The sequence below is a fragment of the Vespa mandarinia genome, chromosome 25 (genome assembly GCF_050613455.1).
Source record: "Vespa mandarinia isolate Hongniang chromosome 25, ASM5061345v1, whole genome shotgun sequence".
NCBI lineage: Eukaryota > Metazoa > Arthropoda > Insecta > Hymenoptera > Vespidae > Vespa > Vespa mandarinia.
This window is the reverse complement of record NC_140834.1, coordinates 2684712-2707601: the sequence shown is the minus strand read 5'-3', so window position 1 is coordinate 2707601 and position 22890 is coordinate 2684712. Positions and strand designations below refer to the sequence as shown.

Here is a 22890-nt window from a genome sequence, read left to right as displayed (position 1 = left end):
ACGTACAGATGTTGTTGTTGAATGTACTCACTATTGCATTGAACTATAAAGTTTAGTAGAAATAGGTTGCCTTTTTCTTCAACCATAGAAGGCTTAAACTATCAGTGTACGCAACTCTCAACGATCCAAAACTTTACATTTAGAAATTAATTTTCGACGTTTTGGTTAAATTTATGGGATTTGAGATCAGTATGATGAATGCACTTCACAAAAAAATCCAAAATAATAAATTTACCAATAAAAATGATACGGATTTAATATGTATTTCGAGAACAAATCACAGCAGTTATGATTTCGAAATATATATTTGTCGAACAAACTTTGAATTATTGTCTTACTCGATTTATCTTAATTTTTACTAAGAAAGAGAAAATCCAGTAAAAGTAATACATTGTTTCAAAGGAGATTAGGAATGAAACTCATGGCTAAGTATTTGGCCACAAGTTAACATTTAATAAAAATTAAATATAAAAAAATAAGTATATATTATATGCAATAAATGGCGTAGTATATATAAGGAAAAAGTTCTAATCCCAACACCTGTCCGAGATTTCACGAATAAAAACCGTTTAATAACGATTTATTTTCATTCAAGAAATTATTGATTAGTACATAGGCGATAGTCTAAATTATGCTCATTGTTATCCTTCATTCATTTGCTTATCTTTGCTTCATTTACGGGGATTCAAATGTTACAAGCAGCCTGGAAATCATAGCCCATGTGATGATAAATAGGACACAGGCGATAAGAAGTTTCAATGCTTGATGCATCAAATAAAACCTTGAAAATTTCAAAAATCAATATTATTTGAAAGTGATTGTTCATAATAAAGGAACAACGAAGTAATAATGCAATAAAAAAGTTACCTCCGCTTTTTTATACGAGCTTGTGGAAGTGTCTCAATAGGATCCTTTAAGATATATTTTCTTATACCTGAGAAGTATGTTTCAAAATAAGTATTCCAAACGAGATCCTTCATATCACAAAAGAATAATTCACGATCTTCGAGCGTCAACTTCCTCAACAATTCGTTCCATCTTTCATTCGTAAATTTTTTTTCGTTTATACAAAAATAACTAAGTAGATCTGACATTTCGTGAATTTTATTATACATTCTGAGTAACCTTGAACGAAAAGGATTATCGTCAGATGAAATTTTTCGCTTTTTTATCGTTCTAATATGCTCCCTCCAAAAAATAAGATAAGAGAAATTTACCTAGGGTTTTTCCCCCTGCACAAAGAGAGTGTATCGATTATAAGAGCTGGTAGGAAATGAACAAAATATATGTAGAAAAGATAGATCGGCCGATATTTTGTTATTTCAAAGATGGGGCACCAAATTGCCTTTTCAGATGGTACCAGTTCTACATACTTAAGTATCTTATTCAAAAATCTGCCGAAAGTGAATGGATTGTCCTTTGATACATAATTGTAAATTGGAATATCTTCATTGGATCTAAAAAGATTATGTATTCATACAGACGAATTAATTCAATATTTTCTAATATCATTATTTAATTTGATCCTAAAAATATTGTTACGAGTATTTGCCGTTACTTTCGATTATTTGCAATCTCCCATGCGCTAGCGATTATTCCATTGGCGGTCAAATCTCCAGGTACCAAGTCCATATTTATCGATCCATCGCAATGGAGAATTCGCATTAATCCCAATAGAATATTTGTTGTAATTCCTGTTGGTCCGTACAAGTTGTCGATCCATCCTTGTATAGGTTCTCGATACGTGGATGTCACTAGGAATATTAAATTGATTAACATACACCATTTATTGTTTTATACTGTAAGGATTACATTACTACCAACCCATTCCTGGACGAAATATTCCAATCGGTATAGAGTCAGCATGCTTTTTTATAAAATTCTCTGCGACTGTTTTCGTATAAACATAAGTATTTGGCCATATTCCGATTAATCTACAATCAAACAATTGTGTGAGTGTAATTAAGTGTTCTATCTATTCATTTCATATTTTCTATGACTAAATATGAAACTAAGCAATCGATACTCCGAGATATAAACGTACTGTGGGGTAATATCGTCGAGCAATTTTTCATTTATACTGTTCACCAAATTCATCAACTTATCGGGATCTATCGGTGGATCATAAAATTTCTCCTCGAGTGGAATATGAAAACAATTGGCATAAGCCGTAGATACATGCACAACACTCTGAAAATTTAAGGGTAACAAAGATTTGCTACAGTCAGATTTTGAAAAACCCTGATTGTTATTAATACGTATACAAAGGACAAAGTTGGTACCTTCAGTTTTGACATTTCTTTGGACAAATTTATTATATCCTTTACACTTCGAACGTTGATTTCTGTCGCCAATTTTATTTTCTCGTTGAATTTAACGGTTGCGGCGACATGAAAGATTATTGAGACCTCGCGTATTAATGTAGCTCTATCGACCATTGAGATATCAAGATTCGGCAAGGTACAATCGCCCTTGATTGGGACTATTCGATTCTGGAATGTTGGTTGTTTCTCTCTCAAAGTGGAAAATAACTGGAAAGTTGACAGAGTTGTAAATATTTTCTCTCTAGCGTTCGTTATCAAAAATGACAGGAAAACGACTTTTTGCGATCTTTTCCACGTTATGATAGACCAGTACTTTGTTTCTCAATTTTCTTTATTTTATATACCAATTATATTATTTAATAGAAAGAGATAATTTCAAAGTTGAATTAAAAGTGAAATAATAATTTACTAATCCCTGTAATAGATATAATAACTCACAGAATTTTCGATTAGTTCTTTCAAGCGTTGATGTACACTTTTTCCTCTTTTTGTACGTATCAAAAGGTAAATGCAAGTGATACCGGGACATTCTCTTAACAATTTCTCGATCAATAACTTTCCTATAAATCCTGTTCCACCAGTTATAAAAATACTTTGACCACTGTAAAATTTTTGAATGTGCGTGAGTTCGTAATTATCCTCGTTGGGTTGGATACACACAGGTGCATATTTAGTTTTCGTAGCATCTCTCAAAGAAGATAGGGCCATTTCTTGTTCACCTCTTTCTGGCTGTACGTCTATCATATTTGCTTTTCTAAATCGATCTGTAAACATAAACATAAACATAAATGTAGATATCTTCTCTGTTTCTCTATCGTATTTATTTATTGTAATCGTTTAAACGATATTGCAAGTAAGTTCAAGTGTCCGTTGAAAATATTATAATCGAACGTTTGATTAACACAATCTTTATTCCGATGGGTTTGCTCTTTCTATCTTAATATCGATTGTTAAAAGACGTTCATGGCATCTATTACTCGTCCTAATATATATCTATAATTTAAAATAGACAATTTTGTTATGATAGAAAATGATCGATAATTGGTGTTTTGAATTCGAAAGTGAAAAATACCACGTAACATATAAAAAAGAAACATGTACATATATTAATATTAGTTGCTTCATGATATTGTTTTTTATCTACTATAGGGTAAAAAAACATTTAAATTGCAAACGTAATTTCGTGTAATTCACAAACTTTTTTATGGTTTTTAAAATTTTCACGTAATCATTTATTTGAATTTTCGTAAAAGAATGTTACTAAATTTTTAGAACACATCATTTGATTCTGGTTCTTTTTAAGTACTTCTATAAAATACTTCTATAAAATTTACTTACTTTCAGAATTATTTTCCATATTGCACAATTAAAGCAGGCGGGTTTATAGTAATGTTATGAACATTCGGAGTAGAGATTTGTTTTCTATTCCTTAGGACAATTGTAGCTGTTGTTTTAACGAGGCTCACGTTTGAACTGAAGTATAGAAACAACCAAAAGCATTTATCCTTTTTCTCCCACCACGTTTCTTTGATCAATTCTTGATCTTTTTCGACACTCTTGTTTTTTTTTCTTATATTCGAACATAATTCATATCCTGGAAGACGCATGTGTTTCAAAAGAAGCGATCAGGACACACAGGTTATTGCTTGTTTTTATGCTTGATGTATCCAATAAAGCATAAATTCGGAAAGTGGGCATTATTTTAAATTCTAATGACAAAGGAACAATAAAAAAAAGGCAAGAAAAAAGAAGTCTTTGTTATTTTATATATGCTTGTAGAAACGTTTCAATGGCATATTTAGGACATGTATATTTTTATCGTTAGGAGACATGATCAATAATATGTACTTAAACGAAAATTAAAATTATCAGTCTTACTTTAGAAATGGATGAAACATTCATGAGAAGAAGTAAAGAAAGGAAGATCAAAATTAATGTGTAAGGTAGAATAACACAAAGAATTTCTACATTCGAATTTACATGTTGCTTTCTAGACGAGTTTGGAAATGATGCAAGAATTTATGTAATTATTGGTACAGGCAGTCAGATAACGATTATCATGGTCAATTAATTTCTTTTTAACGGAACGTGTCAAAAGATATATCTATTTTTTTAGTTAAGTGATATCCTCTTCACAATTCTTTGGTCAATAATTACCTCGTTGATTTTATTTCCCTGTTTACAAATATTTATTTATTTTTTTATTCAAATGGTTGAAGGATCATTATCCAATTAAATGTTTAGAACGCTGTTAAATAAAAAGTTTCGTAATTGGAAAATCCATGATTATTTTGAATGATCTGATATCATCACATATGAATATATCAGTGTTTTTTCGAAATGAAAAAGTACCAAAATAATACGTAATACGTAGTGAAAAATGTTTGTTACGTCTCTCAAAGTATCTTTGAAATGAATATCATTCATTGTTATGACCTTCCACCATAATTATTACGCTATACTTTCTCTTTTATTCATGGAGTATAGAGAAATATGATTTCTAATTTTAATCAGGTTTAACCGGATTTTATTTGTAAAATAAATCGATACGATGCGTCTTAATGAGACGAGTGAAAGAGGACTTACTTATAATAAATTTCTTCTCTATTTTTATGTTAATTGTAGAATAATTTTATGTTGAATGTAGAATATTGTCTCCGAATATAATTACATCCTCTCTTCCTCATTTGCTTGCTTTTATTTTCTCCTTTGATCTTTATATCAAAAATATAAATATAAATATTAGTAAAAATAAAAATTTTCTATATTAAAGTATTACATTAATATTTAAAAAATTTTTGTATTGCCAAATTGTTGTAGTAATGGTTGTGATTTATTAATTTGATTGTTTAAATTATAATATATTAATTTAAATTCTTTATGTTTATTTAAATTTTGATTATACAAAAATATATAATATTTCAAAAATTATGAAAAATTTGTTAGTATTTTAATTAACACGGACCATTATATTTTCGGTTTAGCAGTATCTCATTACAATTAGAGTGCAATATTTTGCAACTAGTTTTTTTTATTTTGTTAAATTATGATAATATCTAATTAACTGAAAAAATATTTCGCATAAATGCGTGTAACTCAAAAAGTTTTTTTATACTTTTTTCAATGTAGACTTGGAATTTGTTCAATTATCATAGAGGAATATGACTAAATCTTTATATCATATTTTATAATTATGAATTTTTAATGCAAATTTACATAAACTTAACTTAGTTTTAGAAGTATTTTCCATTTTGCATAATTAAAATTGACGCACATTCATCGAAGTTCTAAACGTTTTTCTCTTGTGCTCATGCAATTTTTAGATGCTACACGAAAGAAGGGCATTCTTGCACTGAATTATAAATTCTAGTAGAAGTTGGTAGCCTTTTCCCTCTACCTTTCAAAACTTTAACTATCATTGTACACAACAAATAACGAACGAAAACACTACATTTCAAAATTAAATTTTGACGTATTGGTTAAATGTTTATTATAATGCTTATGTAATATATCTAATTTAGAATGATTTATTTTCCTATTTTCTGTATTTCTTCATTGTACTCATTGATTTTTAGTACAACCTTTTCTTTCTATTTTTCATTTATTTCTAAAACTAATCCGATAATTCTATTAACTCCATGAATAATTATCAACGGTAACAAGATGAAATTATTCAATGAAAAATTGTTGAGAAATTAGCACGTCATCAGATTCATTTAACTTCCGATATATTCGAAAATTAGTGAAGAACGTGCTTCCATGAATAAAGAAACTCATGGAAGATTCGAATAATGAGTTGTTTAAATGTGATCGATTGTTATTTCTTACTAATATCTAATAATATAATTAAATTTTCTATATATCACTTTGATTAAATTTTGAGATTCCTTGTTACCACTAGAAACGGTATTAAAAATTTAATATTTAGTACACGTAAGAAGAAAAAAATTGATAAATATATTTTGTAATATGATACTCGTTGAACATGCTAGAAGTTGCAAATGGTTGTTTTTCATGAAATAATACTTATTTATGATCCGAAAAACGGATAGATTCACAAATCTTTCAATGTGTGATTTCTACAGTTATTTTTCACGCTGAAGAATAGACATTCAGAATTTCCACAACGCATAATCTCAATCAAAGGCGACTGTAATTTGCCGAATCTTGGTATCTTAATGGTCGATAGAACTATACTTATACGAGAGGTCCCGATTGTTTTCTTCGTTGCTTCGACTGTGAGATGCAATGAGAAAATGAAATCGACGTCAGCTATTTACGTTTGAAATAAAAATTTTATATCATATCAATTTGCATTAAATTATTCGATTAATATTGTACTACGAGAAAATATCATTTGTATGCTATTACATTTCTTTTTTACATACACGTAAGCACGATTATAATAATTTATCGATAATATTAAAAAAGATCGAATGTAAATTAAATGCAAGAAAAAAGCAAAAACGTAACCGGTTAACAAAAAATATTTGCAAACTATTATGCGCCCAAAAACTTAACCTATAATAAGCATCTTCGAATAAAAATTAAAACGAGACTATGACTACGACTATGACTATGTGAAGGTATTGGTCACCAATCACTTTAGAATAACATTTTCATACGAGTCATATAGTTCACATCTAAAAGTAAGTATTGGTTTTTTTGATAAACGCCTTGTATGGATGCGGCATAATAATCAGGTTTGATAAATTTCCAATCGACTTAATCAAACTGTCAAGGATTTTTGTGGATAAATTGAAAAAAGAATAAGAAATATATATATATATATATATATATATATATATATATAAATATATATTATTTATATATTATTATAATAATTATATATATATAATTTTATAATCTGATTAACCATTTATCATACTTCTATTTAATTGTTAAATACAATCTTTTAATGGTTACTATTAATTCCAAATTGTAATAAAAGCTATTAATGAAATTATTTCACAAGAAAATATTAATAATAAAAGTAATCGTGGCATAGATACGTTGCTTCATTTTCAAACTAAAATATTCCATACTTTTCACAGGTATAACAATTATTCTAAAGTTTTATTTTAAATGTAAAAATGTAAAAATTATTGCCGCGATTAAGCAAGTCCCGTAGATGCCAGATCCACGGAATGTTATGTTCAATTCCATGTCATCTACATCTACTATAATACTATCATTGTAATTAATATCTTTATCATAATTGTTATTATTATTATGATACTATTATCATTATTATCATCATTATCATTATCATTAGTCATATTATTAGTTGTATTATTATCATTATTATCATTATTATTGTAATTTATATTATACGTATAAATTAAATATTAGTATATTTAATCATTTTAAGATTGTTAAATATAGATATCCTCACGAAACCATAACACCACAAGACATCCTTATCCCCAGCCAACGCTTTCTCCTCTCTTACAGGACTTTTTCTATTTCTCACCAACTTTCTAAAACAAATCTCTCCTCCTCAGTTTGCCTTTTTTCGAAAATCTATCCTGCAAATCAATCATCACACTAAATCTACCTTCTACTCTTAAAAACTTTCTCTTCAATTACCATCTAGGAATACATTATTCAATTACCATCTAGAGAATAAATTATACATTTAAATATCTCCAATCTAGCAAAAATATTTTTTATTCAACGCATTGCGGAGACAAACTCATATTGCGTGTTGGCACGTAACACATATAGACGCACATAAAGATGTGCACCTAAATTTTGCCTTTTCCTTGGGCAAGTTATGTGAATGAAAACATAATCATCGCATTCAATTGTTGCAAAAAGAAGAGTGAACGTAAAATAAAAAGAAAAATAATAAATGTATTCATTTACGATGAACTTTAGGATCCCTTACATTCTCATACTCACAAACACATTAATGTTGAAATATTTATATACCATTTACTATCTGCATTTTGTATAAGCAAATTCCTTCATCAAGTCAAGCCCACTGCAGAAGATTTTTTCGTTAAACTTTATGAATACGGCGTAACATAAAAAACAATTGATACTTCGTGTATGTGTGTAATTCTATCGGTTATCGAAATAACAAAATTCTTCAAATTACAATTATCCTCGATCACGGGAAATAGTTTCGTTTCCTTTTCGTTCGGAATTCCGATTGTTCCTCTCTCATCGTAGAAAATATCTACTTTGCTTTTTATACGGAATCAAGAAATCTATGATTTAAATGAAGATGAAATAAAATATAGAAATAATTATCGATCAAAAATAATAACTCATTCAATCCTCAAATTATCTTCTTCTTTTTTTCGGACATATCGAAAGATATTTCGAAATTTATAAGATATAAGACTTGACGTCTCTGAAAAATTACTCAATGAATAATTCCTCTATAAATATTGTTCTACAGCTCATGAATATACTTTGATCATGGTAGTACCCCTGAGTGAAGAAGAATAGTTAACGATTGCATATCTATAGGCGTATATTACTCCCGAATTCAGGAATGGAATTAAGTATTTTACAAGTAGATTCGATTCTAATTGGATAGTTTCGAATGTTTCATATCTGTTTCAAAGAGGAAAATCAGTAATTTCAAGTAAATTCAAACGAGAAATAGGTTCGAACTTTTTTTAATATTTTGAATAAGCGTAAGTTGAACCTTTTATGAATACTTCGATCGAATAACGTCACAACAAATTATAATCTATGGTATTCTTTTGTGTTTTTAGCTAACATCTTGTTAATAAGAATTATCGTTTTGAGTTTAACCAACTTCTCGGTTCTTTAATAATTTTAAAAGTTAAAAGCTCTATACAATCCTCAATGTTGCGATTAACTATACATTCAACTATTATCAACACATATATACTCCGTGTGAAAGTTTATTACTTGTAAGTACATTGAATTTCTGGAATCAAAGATTCATAGTTAGTTCGACGTTAGCATGTTACGATATTGTGTTGAATGATTTTTTATTAGTTACATTATACATAATATATCTCCAATTTAACAGTTAATTTTAAGTAATCCTTCTTCCTAGGTCCTTCGTGCTGATAAAATATGGATTGAGTGAAAGTGAACTTTCGGCAGACTTTTTTTGTTTTTCGAGCTGTAGAACGTGTCAAATGCTACGCTCCTATTGGTAGCTTCACCTACATGTGATTGGTCATCTCCATCGATGTGGTAATCAGCGCTCTCTGTTGACGGCGTACCGATTTACGGTACTTTAACAGATAGTTATATATTTTGATAAAAGGAGTCGTTTATTATTTACATTCTCTAAAATAAAGTATATCTCAGTAACATTAATGTTTGGATTATAATGTTATGTAAGTACTTTTATTATATAAAATATAATTTTTTCAACAAATTATCGAACAAATATATATTTATCTTTTATTAGTAAATTTTTATGACGTCACTTACAATATCGTGTAGAGAAAATTATTTATTGATATGTGAAAAAATGAATTTGTGCTCTCGATTTTATTTTTATTGAGAAAATATGATTACTGGAATTTTTATTTTTCTAATTCGTTGACGATTGTATACAGTATGTGTTTTCTCTCAGAATCGATTTTGTCTTACGAACGTGATAATTTTTTGATTCTTTCACCTGTTGTTCTAGTGCATTAATCTTGTTTATTAATTATTTGATTTAACCATGATACGTAAATGATAGGTAAAACAATGTTTAAAACAGTAAAAAACAATGGGAATCGATACTACAGAATTATATCGAAAGTTGCGAATGAGGTTAGGATTGAAACTATATCCTATACATCGGTTTCACAGACTTGTACTCCTTCAAGTTACTTTAAGAATGAAATGAAGTCTATTCAAATAAGATAAATTTGAATGAAAGAGATATTAATATAACTGTAGATTTGGATATATTCAAATCCGCTGTTCGATGAGTTTACAAGTTGCAGCAAGAAAGAAAATAAACATCGTGGAAGATGTTCAGAACAATTTTTTACATCAAACAGTAAGTGCAGTAATATAAAATAATATTTATAACCGACTTTCATGAAGGAAGTATTCTAAGATACCGCTTTCTAACAGTGTAATTATACAGGATCATCTGACAGATGTCGTCAATCAGCTATTAAAATATTATGGCCAGGCCGTAAGAAGCAGTGAACATAATCTAGATAATATATAGGATAACATTTTTCCATGAAATTTCAAGACGGTCACAACTTTTGTTCAAACGATTGATTTAAATATAAAACTGCTGAAGCAGCTGAAACTCTGTATTGGTTAACTTGTAAAAACTATGCGTTAATCTGTTATATCAGTTATGAAGATAATTACCAGAAACTACTATCGAGGAATTATATAGGAAACATTAAATGTAAATAAATCATTCTATTGTATTCTATTGATAAGAATATCAAAAAATGTATTTGTCTGTATCTCATATATCACAGATTGGTATATATGATACTGTCATCATATTTAATGATGGTAATGCTGGCAAATTGAAAGTGGCTCAGAATAGCTGGGAATGGAATACGACAGTCGTAGCTGAGGATATGAAGTGATTTTCAAGACAAAGTTACAAGCTTGAAAAATTTCTAAGAGAATGTTATCTTTGATAAGCTTGGACGGTTTGGAAGGAGATAAATTTTACAATAGCGGAGGATTTTGGTTGCTTTTTCTACTGAAAAGTAAGTTTTTACTAAAATAATTTCTTTTATACTAATTTCTGAAAAGCTTCCTTCTTTTTTAGACTAATAATTCGTTTTCTCTCGAATTATTTAAGATTCGCTCTTGATTTTTCTACAGTTCATTTATAATATTCTTTTGATACCGAATATTTAAATTTATAATAATTTTCAAAAGAATAAAAAGAAGATAATTATAAGTTAGAATAATTAGATAGAACAAAAATTTCATTTTGATCCCGAATATATGTAGTCCAGTGAAACTAGAGAAGTAAGTTCTCGAAGCATATAAATGACTTAGTAAAGTTTCATTACTTATTGAGCAGATGGATCATGAAGTTGGTAAATGTAACATTAGTGGGATTGATTATTCATATTGTTCTTAACACTTGCTGTTTCTTGTTATTGTTTTTTGCACGTTTGCATCTCGGAAAAATATATGCAGGATTTAATTATCGTAGGCTGTAATTGTCAAACTTTATTAGTATATTTTATTAGTCGAAATAAGAAAAAGAAAATGTTATATAAAATGTTATCTAAACGTTATATTTCTTAATTGAATTGTGTGACGATAAATCAAGAATGGAGAGAAAACTATCGTAAAATTCGGCGTAAGATTAAAAAAAAAAAGATAATGAATGCATAACCTTAGCGGTTGTTTTTTGTTTTTATCGAACAGTGTCTCAAAACGGTAGGCTGAAAATAAGATACCTATTTATTATAGATATAGATATGTATTTGATATTCGCTACATACTTATTGTGAATAAATTTCGACGAACCAATGTCACAATCGACTCTCATTACGCTCATAACGCATTGTGTCAATTGATTTTTTCGAATAATTTCAAGACAAGCCAAAAAGGTGAAAAATTCTTCCCACGAAAAATTGCTTCTTTGATCAAAATCATAATAGATTAAAGAAGAAAATATATTATAATAAACTATTGAAATGTAGATTTATTCGAGGATATTTTGTCAACCGTATTTAACCTTCTTTATTTCCCATTATTACTTTTTGTACGTTCATATCTCAGAAAAATAGTATATAGATATACATACACAACGTGCTTGCCATGAATATATATTTTATAATTGAAAGTGATTGTCACATGAGTATGAAGATAAAAGAAACTACGCAGTTAGAATAAAATGCGTTAGAATAAAATGCGTTAGAATAAAAAAATGCGTCAATAATAATCGACAGTACAATTTATAATTTTTTCAGAAGACATTTCAGTTTCGTCGCGTTAGCATATATACTCTGACGTTTATAAAATTATCAGTTTTCTTTTCTGAAGCGGATTAAAAAAATCTGTCTGAAAGAGAAAATTATGATATAGAATTTAAAAAAAATTCTAATTCACGCTTACTTTTATAGGTCGATTTGGAAGCGTAGAAGTGATGAAACCGCTGTTAGAGGAGTATGACCAAGAAGTGGCCCTTGATTCAACAGTTGGAACATCAACTATAGAATCATCCGTCGAAATAATCGACAATCTTATACCTATTCAAAAGTTTTACGACAATGAAAGTGTATTTTTAACTGGCGGAACTGGATTCATGGGAAAATTATTAATCGAGAAATTGTTAAGAGGATGTCCTGGCATCAGATGCATTTATATTTTGATACGTTCGAAAAAAGGGAAAAATGTTCTTGAACGCTTGGATGAACTTATGGAAGATTCGGTAAATTGTTTATTATTTCTATATTTTCTTTGATTCCTTATCTATGAGATTCTGTATTTATTAAATAATGTATACAGCGTGTCTTATTTATTTTTAAAAAATGGGAATATTTTGTGAGAGGTCGAACTTAAAAATGAAAGTTTTTGTACGGATTTGTTTATTGTGAAGAGATCCATCATTCAATTTCAATTTCTTTTTAAGCGTGTTAAACGTTGGGAGAATTTCAAAGGCAAATTCATTTTTTTAAATCGAACTATATAACTACTTTTTGATGGACTGATTTACATTCATGTTAAATAGTATGGAGTATAACAGTCAGGAACTATTGATGTATGTTTGTATTCCTTTTTATTTGAGATCTCACGAATTTATAATGTAATGTAATTTATAATATTTTATAATAATAAATTACTTCATATAGAAAGTCGTCGAATTCGTCTCAAAAAATTATTGAACCATGAAAAAAGAATATATATTTCTATTAAAAAAATGAACTTAGCTGTAGAATTTTCCATATCGTTCGAATTACAATAAATAAATTTGACTTGATAAAGAAATTTGACATCCAATGTTTCCGATCTTACCAAACAAATCTCTTCAAAAATTTTTTTGCTCGCTTCAGTCTCTCAAGTTTTAATTATTTGAGATAAATTGAATACCTTGTATATACTTGTTAGATATAAGAAACAAGAAATTAATAAATATATTATTGCTTTAGTGTACTTTGGACATGTACAAAGTCTTCTAATGCTATTTATTTTGTTAGGACATTTATTTAAACGAAATAGGCAAAATTTACAATTCTGTGCGTTTTCTAGTTATTTTCCAAGTTGAGGAAGGAAGAACCAAAATTCCGAAAACGAATATTCACAATTAAAGGAGATTGTAGCTTGCCAAATCTTTGTATTTTCAAAATTGATAGAGCTACACTCACAAGCGAAGTATCAATTGTTTTCAATGTCGCTGCGACCGTGAGATTCAATGAAGCAATGAAAGCGGCGATAGCTATTAACGTCCAAAGTCTAAGGGATTTTATAAATTTGTCCAAATGCCGAATCTGAAGGTATCATCTTTATCCTATATATACTTACTAATGATTATCAAGATCTTTTAATGAAAGCTCTGATTATAATAAATGTTTGTTATTTTTAATATGTCAGAGTTTCGTTCACGTATCCACGGTTTATGTCAACTGCCTTTACAATCAGATCGAGGAAAAGATTTATGATCCACCGATAGATGCTGACAAATTGATCGATTTGATTGACCTTATGGAAGAAAAATTAGTTAATGATATTACACCGCAGTACGTTTCATATTTATTTATAACAAAGATATTAAAGAAATAGATGGTGCACGTTGGTTGATAATACACTGGTACAATTTTTTAATTTTGGTTTACTTGGAAGATGGCCAAATAGTTATGTGTATAGGAAATCCCTTGCTGAGAATGTGATAAAAAAGCATGCTGACACGATACCAATTGAAATATTTCGTCCTGTAATTGGTTGGTAGTAATGTAATTTATGTAATAAATTATAGAATAAAACAATAAATGATGTATGTTAATCAATTAAATATTCCTAGTGATATCGAGAACCTATTCAAGGATGGGTAGATAATATGTACGGACCTATAGGAATTACAGCAAATGTTCTAATGGGAATAATGTGAATTCATCATTGCGTTGCATCGATGGAAGTGAACTTGGTACTCGGAGTCCTGACGATTAATGGATTAACTGGTAGTGCTTGGGGTATTGCTAATAATCTAAGGTAGCGTCAAATGATATCGTTCATGAATGAATAAAATGATGATTTTAGAACAAATTAAATTAATTCATCCTTATTCGAATATAATAGTTTGGTCTTTATGAAGTGACGGATTTTTAATGAATATTAAAAACATTATATTTTTTTTTTAAATGTTTATTTAATCTAAATAGACTTCATTTGCTTAAATATATTATACTTTTCGTTAAAGGTCACTCAGAATGTATAAGAAAATTCATCAAATGGCGGACGTGTTTGGTTATTTTTGTACGAACGAATGGAGGTATACGAATGAAAGATGGAATGAACTAATGAAGAAGTTGACACCCGCAGATCGTGATTTATTCCTTTGTGATATGAAAGATATCGTTTGAGATATTTATTTTACAACATATGTTTCAAGAATGAGAAAATACATCTTAAAGGATCCCATCGAAACGCCTCCGCAACCTCGTATAAAATGGCGAAGGAATCTTGTTTCTTGCATTTTTAATTCATCATCTGTTTATTATGACAATCATTTACAAATGATATTGATTATTTGATTTTTTAAGGCTTTACTGGACCTATCAAGGATTCAAACTTTTTATAGCCTGTATTTTTTTGTGATCATATGGGCTATTTTATTGAGCGTTCCCGGACTATTTCTAACGTTACCGTCTTCATGAAGTAAGCAAGATTGTCAAAGAAAATGTAGGAGGAATAATAATAATGTACTCTTTCACCATAATATAAGTCAATTATTTCTTTTATAATAAGGGATCTTTGTTAAATGGTTTGATGAGACGTAGAGATACTTTTGGTAGGGGTTAAAGATATTTTAGAGAATTTTTACTCATAAAATTTCGAGCAGGTTTGATCTTTTTTGCGTCATTTCGAAGGTCTGATACTCTTCTACTCCTCATGATGGTGACCATCTGTCGCAGGTTGAAAAGTGATATTAAAAAAATAAAAAAAAAAAGGAAAAAGATATAAATTTCAAGCGAATTCTCAATCTGTTCGAATGTTACTATTGAAATATGCGTCGTAGAAAATGCACAAAATAACAAATGTACGAGACGTGGATTTAAAAACTCTATTGTTCTCAGAAAACTCAAATAACGATTTTTTCAATAGTTTGCTGACTTTCTAAATAACAAATTTTTGAGATAAAAAAATATAATTTAATTACTTCAACAAATTAGTAAAAGTTTAATACATTTTGAACGTATATTGGTTTTAAATCAATTGGTTAAGTAATTTTTATTTTTGTAATTTTAGCCATCAGAGTTGAGAAATAAATTGTTAAAATTTGAAATCTAAGTTTCTATGGTAAATTCTTATTAAGTATATTTAATATATTTACAATTGATATAAAATGCCAGCCCCGAGAAATGAATCATCTTAAAATTTCTAATTCTTTTTTCAATAGCTACTTTTTATTTCTTTTTTGGCAGTTTTGCTCGTTTTTTTTTTTATCCTTTTTGTTGTACCTGTTTGGGGTGCAGGACATCACAGACCAACTATAAACACAATTTAAAACATAAATGTTTGTAAATAGGACTAGGGACGGCATTTGTCAGTAGATGAGATATATATCTTTATATTGCCAGAAGAGTTCTCATTGTGTCAGTCGCTGTATTTTGATGGAGTAATATTGAAGTTCGCGAAATCTAGGATGTGCTTCTCCTCCTGGGCACAGTAAATTTGTTTTGCGTTAATTTTTGATTTTATATTATTAAAAATTTTTAGTCCATTCATGCTTTTTGCCGTCATGCATGATTCTATATATAAGTATGGTAGAAGTTATTTTCTAACCTTATGTCTCGTTATATCTCAAAATCAAACGCAATCAATGAGAAGGAAGAACAAGTTATTGTATATTATTGAATGATATAATGAAAATAAAGGAGGAGTCGAATTTTTTAATCAGTTAAGTCATTCAGTCACTGATAATAAAAAAATTAATCGTTGACCTATAAGAATTTTCATCGGGATATTAGATATATTTGATATAATTATATTAGATATAATTGGTATAAATTCAGAATATTACTGAAAAGTAAAAATGCTGATAGAAATGTCAAAATTCTATAATAAATAGAAATATTAATATGTTCAAATTCTCAATCTTGTCTGGTAGAACTTTGTATTAGAGCGTTTCAATATGCTATTTCTTTGATTTGATTTAAAATTAGGAATTAAGAGCATACTCGGACTTGATATTGGGCAAATGAATTCTCTCGAATTATAGTATATGAAAAGCAACACTCTTATGATTTGTCCACATTCGAAAGACGGGAAACCTAAAATTGAATGTCCCTCATATAGACGCTCAATTTGCCATAAGCATCACGTTGGGTTATTCATCGTTCAGTTCATTGGTCACCAGTAAACATTTTATTATTTTTTTACTGTAATTTCGTTTTTTTATAACTCTTTGTAGAGATAAAAGATTGTATGTATGGTAATTTCAATTAAATGAATGAAAAAAAAACTGAAAATAATGGAGATTGATGGAATTAATGAGTATTTTTTGTTCTTAAAATAAGATATTTTTGTACTAGAAAATAATTGTATGTTTTGGTACGACCATTTGAGTATTTATTTTATTTTCAAAGAAAGAAGAAAGACTCGTCTCAAGATGATTATGGTGCTTGATGTTTTTTGAAATATTGAAAATTAAAAAACATATGAGGTTTTTAACGAAAAAAATCAATTTTTACGTATTGCACGATTCATAAATGTTTTTTATAATATAAAAATTGGAAATGCATTTTCAAACCTACTGATTATTATTTCCGAGGCTTCAAAGAATATAAAGTATTTTTTTGAAGTCAAAATTATTGGTTCAGTCTAAATGATTGCTGTTCAAAATGCCTGGGGTATAGCGCACACTAAGTGCACAATTTGAAATTATTTTGAAGTGTGCACAATTACGATTAAGCTTTCCAGCAATTGTGCGATGTATAGTAAAGCAAAGAAGGTTTTCCTAGAATTTTACGTAAATTGTAAAATTTGTATTATTCAAGACTGTCGAAAGTGAGAGGAACAATGTATCACATTTTTTGTTTTTTATATACATATAGCGTATTCTTTCATAGGATGGTTTAAAAAAAATTTTTGCAATATTTTATTTTTAATAATAAACAATTTTTGAATTGTCCGATTTGCAGATATTTTTATTGGTAATATTGATAATCATTAACAAAACTTATGAAAAGTACTCTTTGTTTGTATTCCGTTAAGAAATTAGATGTTATTTGTAACATAATGTTGCATGTTGTAGCGTTATTCAAGAATGATACCGTTTTAAGAACAAATAATAAAGTAAAACATATAAAAAAGAAAGTTGATATCCATTCATAGGCTTTACTATGGTCAAAGTGCATTCGTAACCGGCCAAATTAGATTTATGAAAAACTTCTTGATCGAGAGGTTATTCAAAGGATATCCGGATCTTTAAGCACATTTATTTTTAGATACATTCGAAAAAAGAGAAAGTAATGTTTCAATGCACGGAGAAAATCATTAAAGATCCGATGGGTTTTTTTCTAAATAATAATCCTTATTCAACCGTCTTTTTTATTATTCACCGATTTTTATTAATTAAAATTTGAATACGTTCCACTTTTTCAGGAGGTTTAGCAGTTACGAGTCTTCCAGAATGAGGTTCGCTTTCAACTGTACGATCACTTTTAAATCTACTCTACCACTTTTAAATTGACTCTATATATCATTCATAGATTCATCGCCATACATTTTACGAATAATATCTATGGTTTCCGAATATGTATGCCCAAGTTTTTGGCAAAATATGATGTATTTTCTTTGTTCGATACGTTCAGGCATCGTGAAAAGTGACGCTCACGAAATATAACTTAAAAGTTATTTTAAGGTGCAAAGTTATAACACAAAGTCGGGAGAGTTTCTGGAGACACAGCACATATATCTTTTTCTTCACTGTACACATACGAAAAGACACAATGGAACAATTATACACGACGAGTATGTATGGATCGTACCGTGCGATACACCGCTTGTAGCGGTTCAAGCTATGAACACCTATAACTTCGTCAATTTTTCGAATTTACTGACCTTGGCTTAAATTCCTCACAAAACTTCAAAGTTAATAAAAATGTAAAAAAAAAATCAATTTTTTCCAATCATCAAGAGTAGCCAGTCTCCTTAATCTTTTCACCCTCATCTAATCTCAACTCATTCGATCAACTTTATAGATTAAATTGTCATGAAGGTTATTAACATGCTATCACATTGTCTTATTGTATTAAATCATTCAGGTCTGTGCGAAAAGTAGGGTAATATAAAACTACCAGTAACTTAGGCATTAATATTATTATCTACGTTTTCTATTACATTGTCACTTGCCGATTGCTTTTGTACTCATTTCTTGTGTTTCTTGCATAACAACCAGGTCAGATAGGTTCTGCTTCTTTACTTCTGATTTTTTGCATCTTCTCTAAATACATGAGACATATCGTTCTGTTTATTGTTCTGCATTTAAAAAAAAGATCATGATAGATTTTTGTCATTAAAAATGATTAAGACAAAGAATAAAAATCTTTTCATCTCCGTAAGCAGCCGAGTGTACTTCGAAAAAATCCTCGAAAAAATCCCAACCATTTAATTGGAAAGTCAGGGAGTAATCTGTATTTGTTTTTTCACAAATCCCACGTCAATATTTTATAATAAATGCAAATATAATTTTTAGATATTATGTTAATGCACCCTATTCAGAAAAAGACATCATTTTTTGATAAATCGTTAATAAATTATGATTTAACGATCAAGAGAAAAATTTTTTAGATTTAATTTAATTTTTATATTATAAATAAATTCTTTTATTGAAAATAAACAAAGTGTATTGTTCCTGAAAATTGTTAATAATGGTCAATCCTATCATCCAACAAATATTCGAAAATTGGACTGTATTTAGAAAATATTAGATCGAATTTTCTCATGCGTTATTACTTATCTCACTTGAAATTATTTTATGTCTTTTATAAATAACGTTTTTATTTTCCGAAGTCATATATATACATACATAATGACTAACAAAAGTATTCGAACGCTCGGTATTAAATCTTAAAATAATAAAATCGTACATGTTAGACTTAAATTTTGAAAGTAATGCAACCACTATAAAGCATAACTATCGAAATTATATGTACAAACTTTGAAATGAATCGTATAATATTTATAGTACATATAAAACATTCATTGCAAAGATGTATTGAAACAGGTTCATAAAAGTATTTCAACGGTATTAATTATATGCACTTTAATGAAATTACTCATTAATTGGATTTTCCACATGTTTTCTCTACGAAAACATTCTTCGACCACTTGTTATCTAAGCATTCAAATACTTTTGTGATCATTACAATGAATGTTTCATAACTTTTACTAATATTATTCGATTCGCTTCAAATTTAGTATACATAATCTGGATAATTATGCTCTATAATAACTGCAATATTACTTACCGAGCTTAAGTGTAACATTTTCATTATACATGTAAAGTTTCAATAGTGAGCATTCGAATACTTTCGTGAGCCATTGTATTGTACATTCTTCGTATTACAACATTCATTTTCCGAGGGCGTATTTGTATATGTCCTTCATAGCAAATGTCTTCGTGCTTCTCGGATTTGATGGCAGTAACGCGTAAGAATGGCGCTAATGTTACGCTATGGTGACACAGCAGGACCAGTAAGATTACTTTGGGCGAATAACATAAGCCAGCATTCGTCTATACACCGCCATTTGGCCACGCCTATTATCTCCCTTTCTTCTACTTCCTACCAATCCTATATTTTAACATAGTTGAAGTTGTTAATTTTCTTTAGATTAATTATTTTTGTTATTTCCAATGTTATCACAAAATGATGTATGGTATGAACTATAATATATTTTATTGTCTTTTGTATGTTTTCTCAACATTAAGACATTTAGTCCCGATCTTACCTATTTATAGAGACAGTTAATTTCAAAATAGAAAAAAATTCCCAAAATTACATTGCATTGATCTAAAAAAAAGAGAGAGAGAGAGAGAAAGAAAAAATTGTAACCATATTTAAAAATAACTACTGCTTTATAGAATGTACATATTTATAAATTTATTGGGTTGTTCGGAAAGTAATTTCGTTTCTTCCCGACAGCACATTTAATTGTATTTTTTTTGCAACCAACTTCACACTTAAGAAGCATAATCATTATATGTTTTGAGAGCTGATATACCAAGGCTTGTGTGTGAAAAAGTCCAATTGATTCTACGTAGTAGTTTTTGATTAGTGCCCTTTTAAATATGGACAACAATCAGCAGCATTTTCGTCATATTTTATTTAAATATTTATACAAAAAGTAAAAATGCTGTTCAAGCTAGAAAGAAATTAACCGATGTGTATGGACAAATTGTGTTGACAGTATGCCAGTGCCAGAACTGATTTGCAAAATTTTGATTCGGCAATTTTGATGTCGAAGATGCATCACGTTCTGGAAGGCCGGTTAGAGCTGATAAAGACACGATAAAGGCATTAGTTGATGCAAACCGGCGAATAACAACACATGAGATCGGTGAGAGGTTGAATTTATCAAATTCAACTGTTTATGACCACTTGAAAGGCCTGGGTTTTACCTCGAAGCTCGATATATGGGTTCCCCATGTTCTCACGGAGAGAAATTTGTGTCGTCGCGTTGACGTCTGTGATTCGCTTTTCAAACGTCACGAAAATGATCCATGAAATGATCATGGAGCAAAAAAGATGAACCGGCTCAAAGTATTTCCAAAGCCAATATCCATCAGAAAATGGTGATGCTATCTGTTTGGTGGGATTTTAAAGGAATCGTTCCTTTTTTTGAGATTTTATCGGATAACACAACAATTAATTCGGAAGTCTATTGTCATCAGCTAGACAAACTGAATGATGCACTTCAGCAGAAAAGGCCAGAATTAATCAACAGAATAGGTCTAGTGTTCCACCAAGATAACGAGAGACCTCATACAAGTTTGATCACTCGCCAAAAGCTTTTATAGCTTCAATGGGATACAATGCCACACTCACCATATTCTCCAGATCTGACACCTTCGGATTATTATTTGTTCCGGTCACTGCAAAATTTTTTAGATGGTAAAACCTTCACTTGAAATGAGGAGGTCAAAAATTTTATGAGCGTGGTATCATGCTACTATCAGAAAGATGACAAAAGGTATTTGACCAGAATGGCCAATATATAATTTAATCAAAAAAAACGAAATTACTTTTCGAACAACCCATTATGATATTTAATCTACTTCTTTTTTATATAGATTAAGTGATATTCAAAATATTAACCTAGCAATATCATCATATAACAAATAATTTTCCATGGATTCTTGTTATGGTAATAATCTACTTCTGGTTAATACTCACGATAATAAAGACTCAAAATCCTTATTTATGATAAGTCAGTACACGGTCTGATCTTTGGATATTCATCGCGACTTATAATATGATAGACCTCATTAATCCTCATTGTATTTAACAATAAGGAGTACTATTGGGATTTAATATTGTAATCGCAACATAACAACAAAATTGATAAAAGAAATGTATATATTTACAATTTTTCGATACGTGGATATCATTAGGAATATTGCATTAATTAACATATCTCCTTTATTGTGAATATTTTTGAGGCAATTTTATCCAATTACTCAAATCGATCTTTTATCAATATTATTTATATTGATAAATATTAAAATAATATATATAAAATATTATTATATATAATAATATATATAAAAAATTATATATATGCACATATATTAATTTTAAATATATATATATATATATATATATATATATATCGTCTACTATATAGGACACATATGTTATTTAATTCAAAATCATAAATGTCTCAGAATTAGTATCATATAAGTAAATATGTATCATATTATTGCATTTGATGGTATATGTGTAATATGCATCGTAATGTATATTTAACATAATCAATCTCTCTAGTATAATAAAATTTTTGTGTTATGTTATTTAACCATAATAAAATAAAATTCACTTTGGTGATGTCGAAGTCCTTTGGTGATTGTCGTTTGTAAATAATAATTAATAAGATTTTTTTCCATATGAAAATACTTTTACTTATACGTACAATCGAAATTAGTAACTATTCTATTATTTTCATCAAGCAACTCTAACGATCGTTAACAAGTCTAATGTAAGAACCCGAATAGCTTCACCATTTTTTGTACACTTTATAACGGTCGATTAAAAGTGAACTAATTAAAATCGATTAAAAGAGAACTCAAGGTATAGTTGAATTCAACCGTTTTATAATTTGAACACTTCTATCTTTCGTTTTTTCGTTTTTCCTTTCTAGCTTTTTTCTTTTTCTTTATCCTGCAGTAGAAGTTCGTCGTAAACTTTTCTTGTTCCTT

At 28.8% G+C, this 22890-nt stretch overlaps 3 protein-coding genes across 7 annotated transcripts; 2 read left to right on the top strand and 1 right to left on the bottom strand.

Annotated features, from left to right (window-relative positions):
• Positions 1–508: 508 nt before the first annotated feature.
• LOC146872238 (fatty acyl-CoA reductase wat-like) lies at positions 509–3795 on the bottom strand. The gene is made up of 9 exons (XM_085664152.1): positions 3663–3795; positions 2763–3088; positions 2283–2531; positions 2045–2190; positions 1825–1934; positions 1559–1754; positions 1218–1457; positions 868–1125; positions 509–781 (listed from the first exon to the last, which is right to left on the bottom strand). Exons 1-9 carry the CDS (start codon positions 3679–3681, stop codon positions 676–678), a joined length of 1650 nt encoding a protein of 549 aa, XP_085520278.1. The 5' UTR covers positions 3682–3795; the 3' UTR covers positions 509–675.
• Positions 3796–9569: 5774 nt separating this feature from the next.
• Positions 9570–19196, top strand: LOC118450118 (fatty acyl-CoA reductase wat-like). 5 transcript variants are annotated; one of them, XM_085664251.1, is made up of 9 exons: positions 9570–9655; positions 10009–10314; positions 10405–10683; positions 10760–10999; positions 12377–12684; positions 13503–13747; positions 13845–14191; positions 14272–14459; positions 14668–19196. In XM_085664251.1, the coding sequence occupies exons 4-6, from the start codon at positions 10915–10917 to the stop codon at positions 13743–13745; spliced, it is 636 nt and encodes a 211-aa protein (XP_085520377.1). In that variant the 5' UTR covers positions 9570–9655; positions 10009–10314; positions 10405–10683; positions 10760–10914; the 3' UTR covers positions 13746–13747; positions 13845–14191; positions 14272–14459; positions 14668–19196. The 5 variants fall into 5 exon arrangements, with proteins under 5 accessions (XP_085520377.1, XP_085520378.1, XP_085520374.1 ...); XM_085664252.1 differs by having other exon boundaries at positions 9580–9655; positions 10122–10314; XM_085664248.1 differs by lacking the exon at positions 9570–9655 and having other exon boundaries at positions 9787–10314.
• Positions 19197–20341: 1145 nt separating this feature from the next.
• LOC146872237 (histone-lysine N-methyltransferase SETMAR-like) lies at positions 20342–21199 on the top strand. Its single transcript, XM_085664096.1, has 2 exons — positions 20342–20438; positions 20940–21199. Exons 1-2 carry the CDS (start codon positions 20342–20344, stop codon positions 21197–21199), a joined length of 357 nt encoding a protein of 118 aa, XP_085520222.1.
• The last annotated feature ends 1691 nt before the right edge of the window (positions 21200–22890 follow it).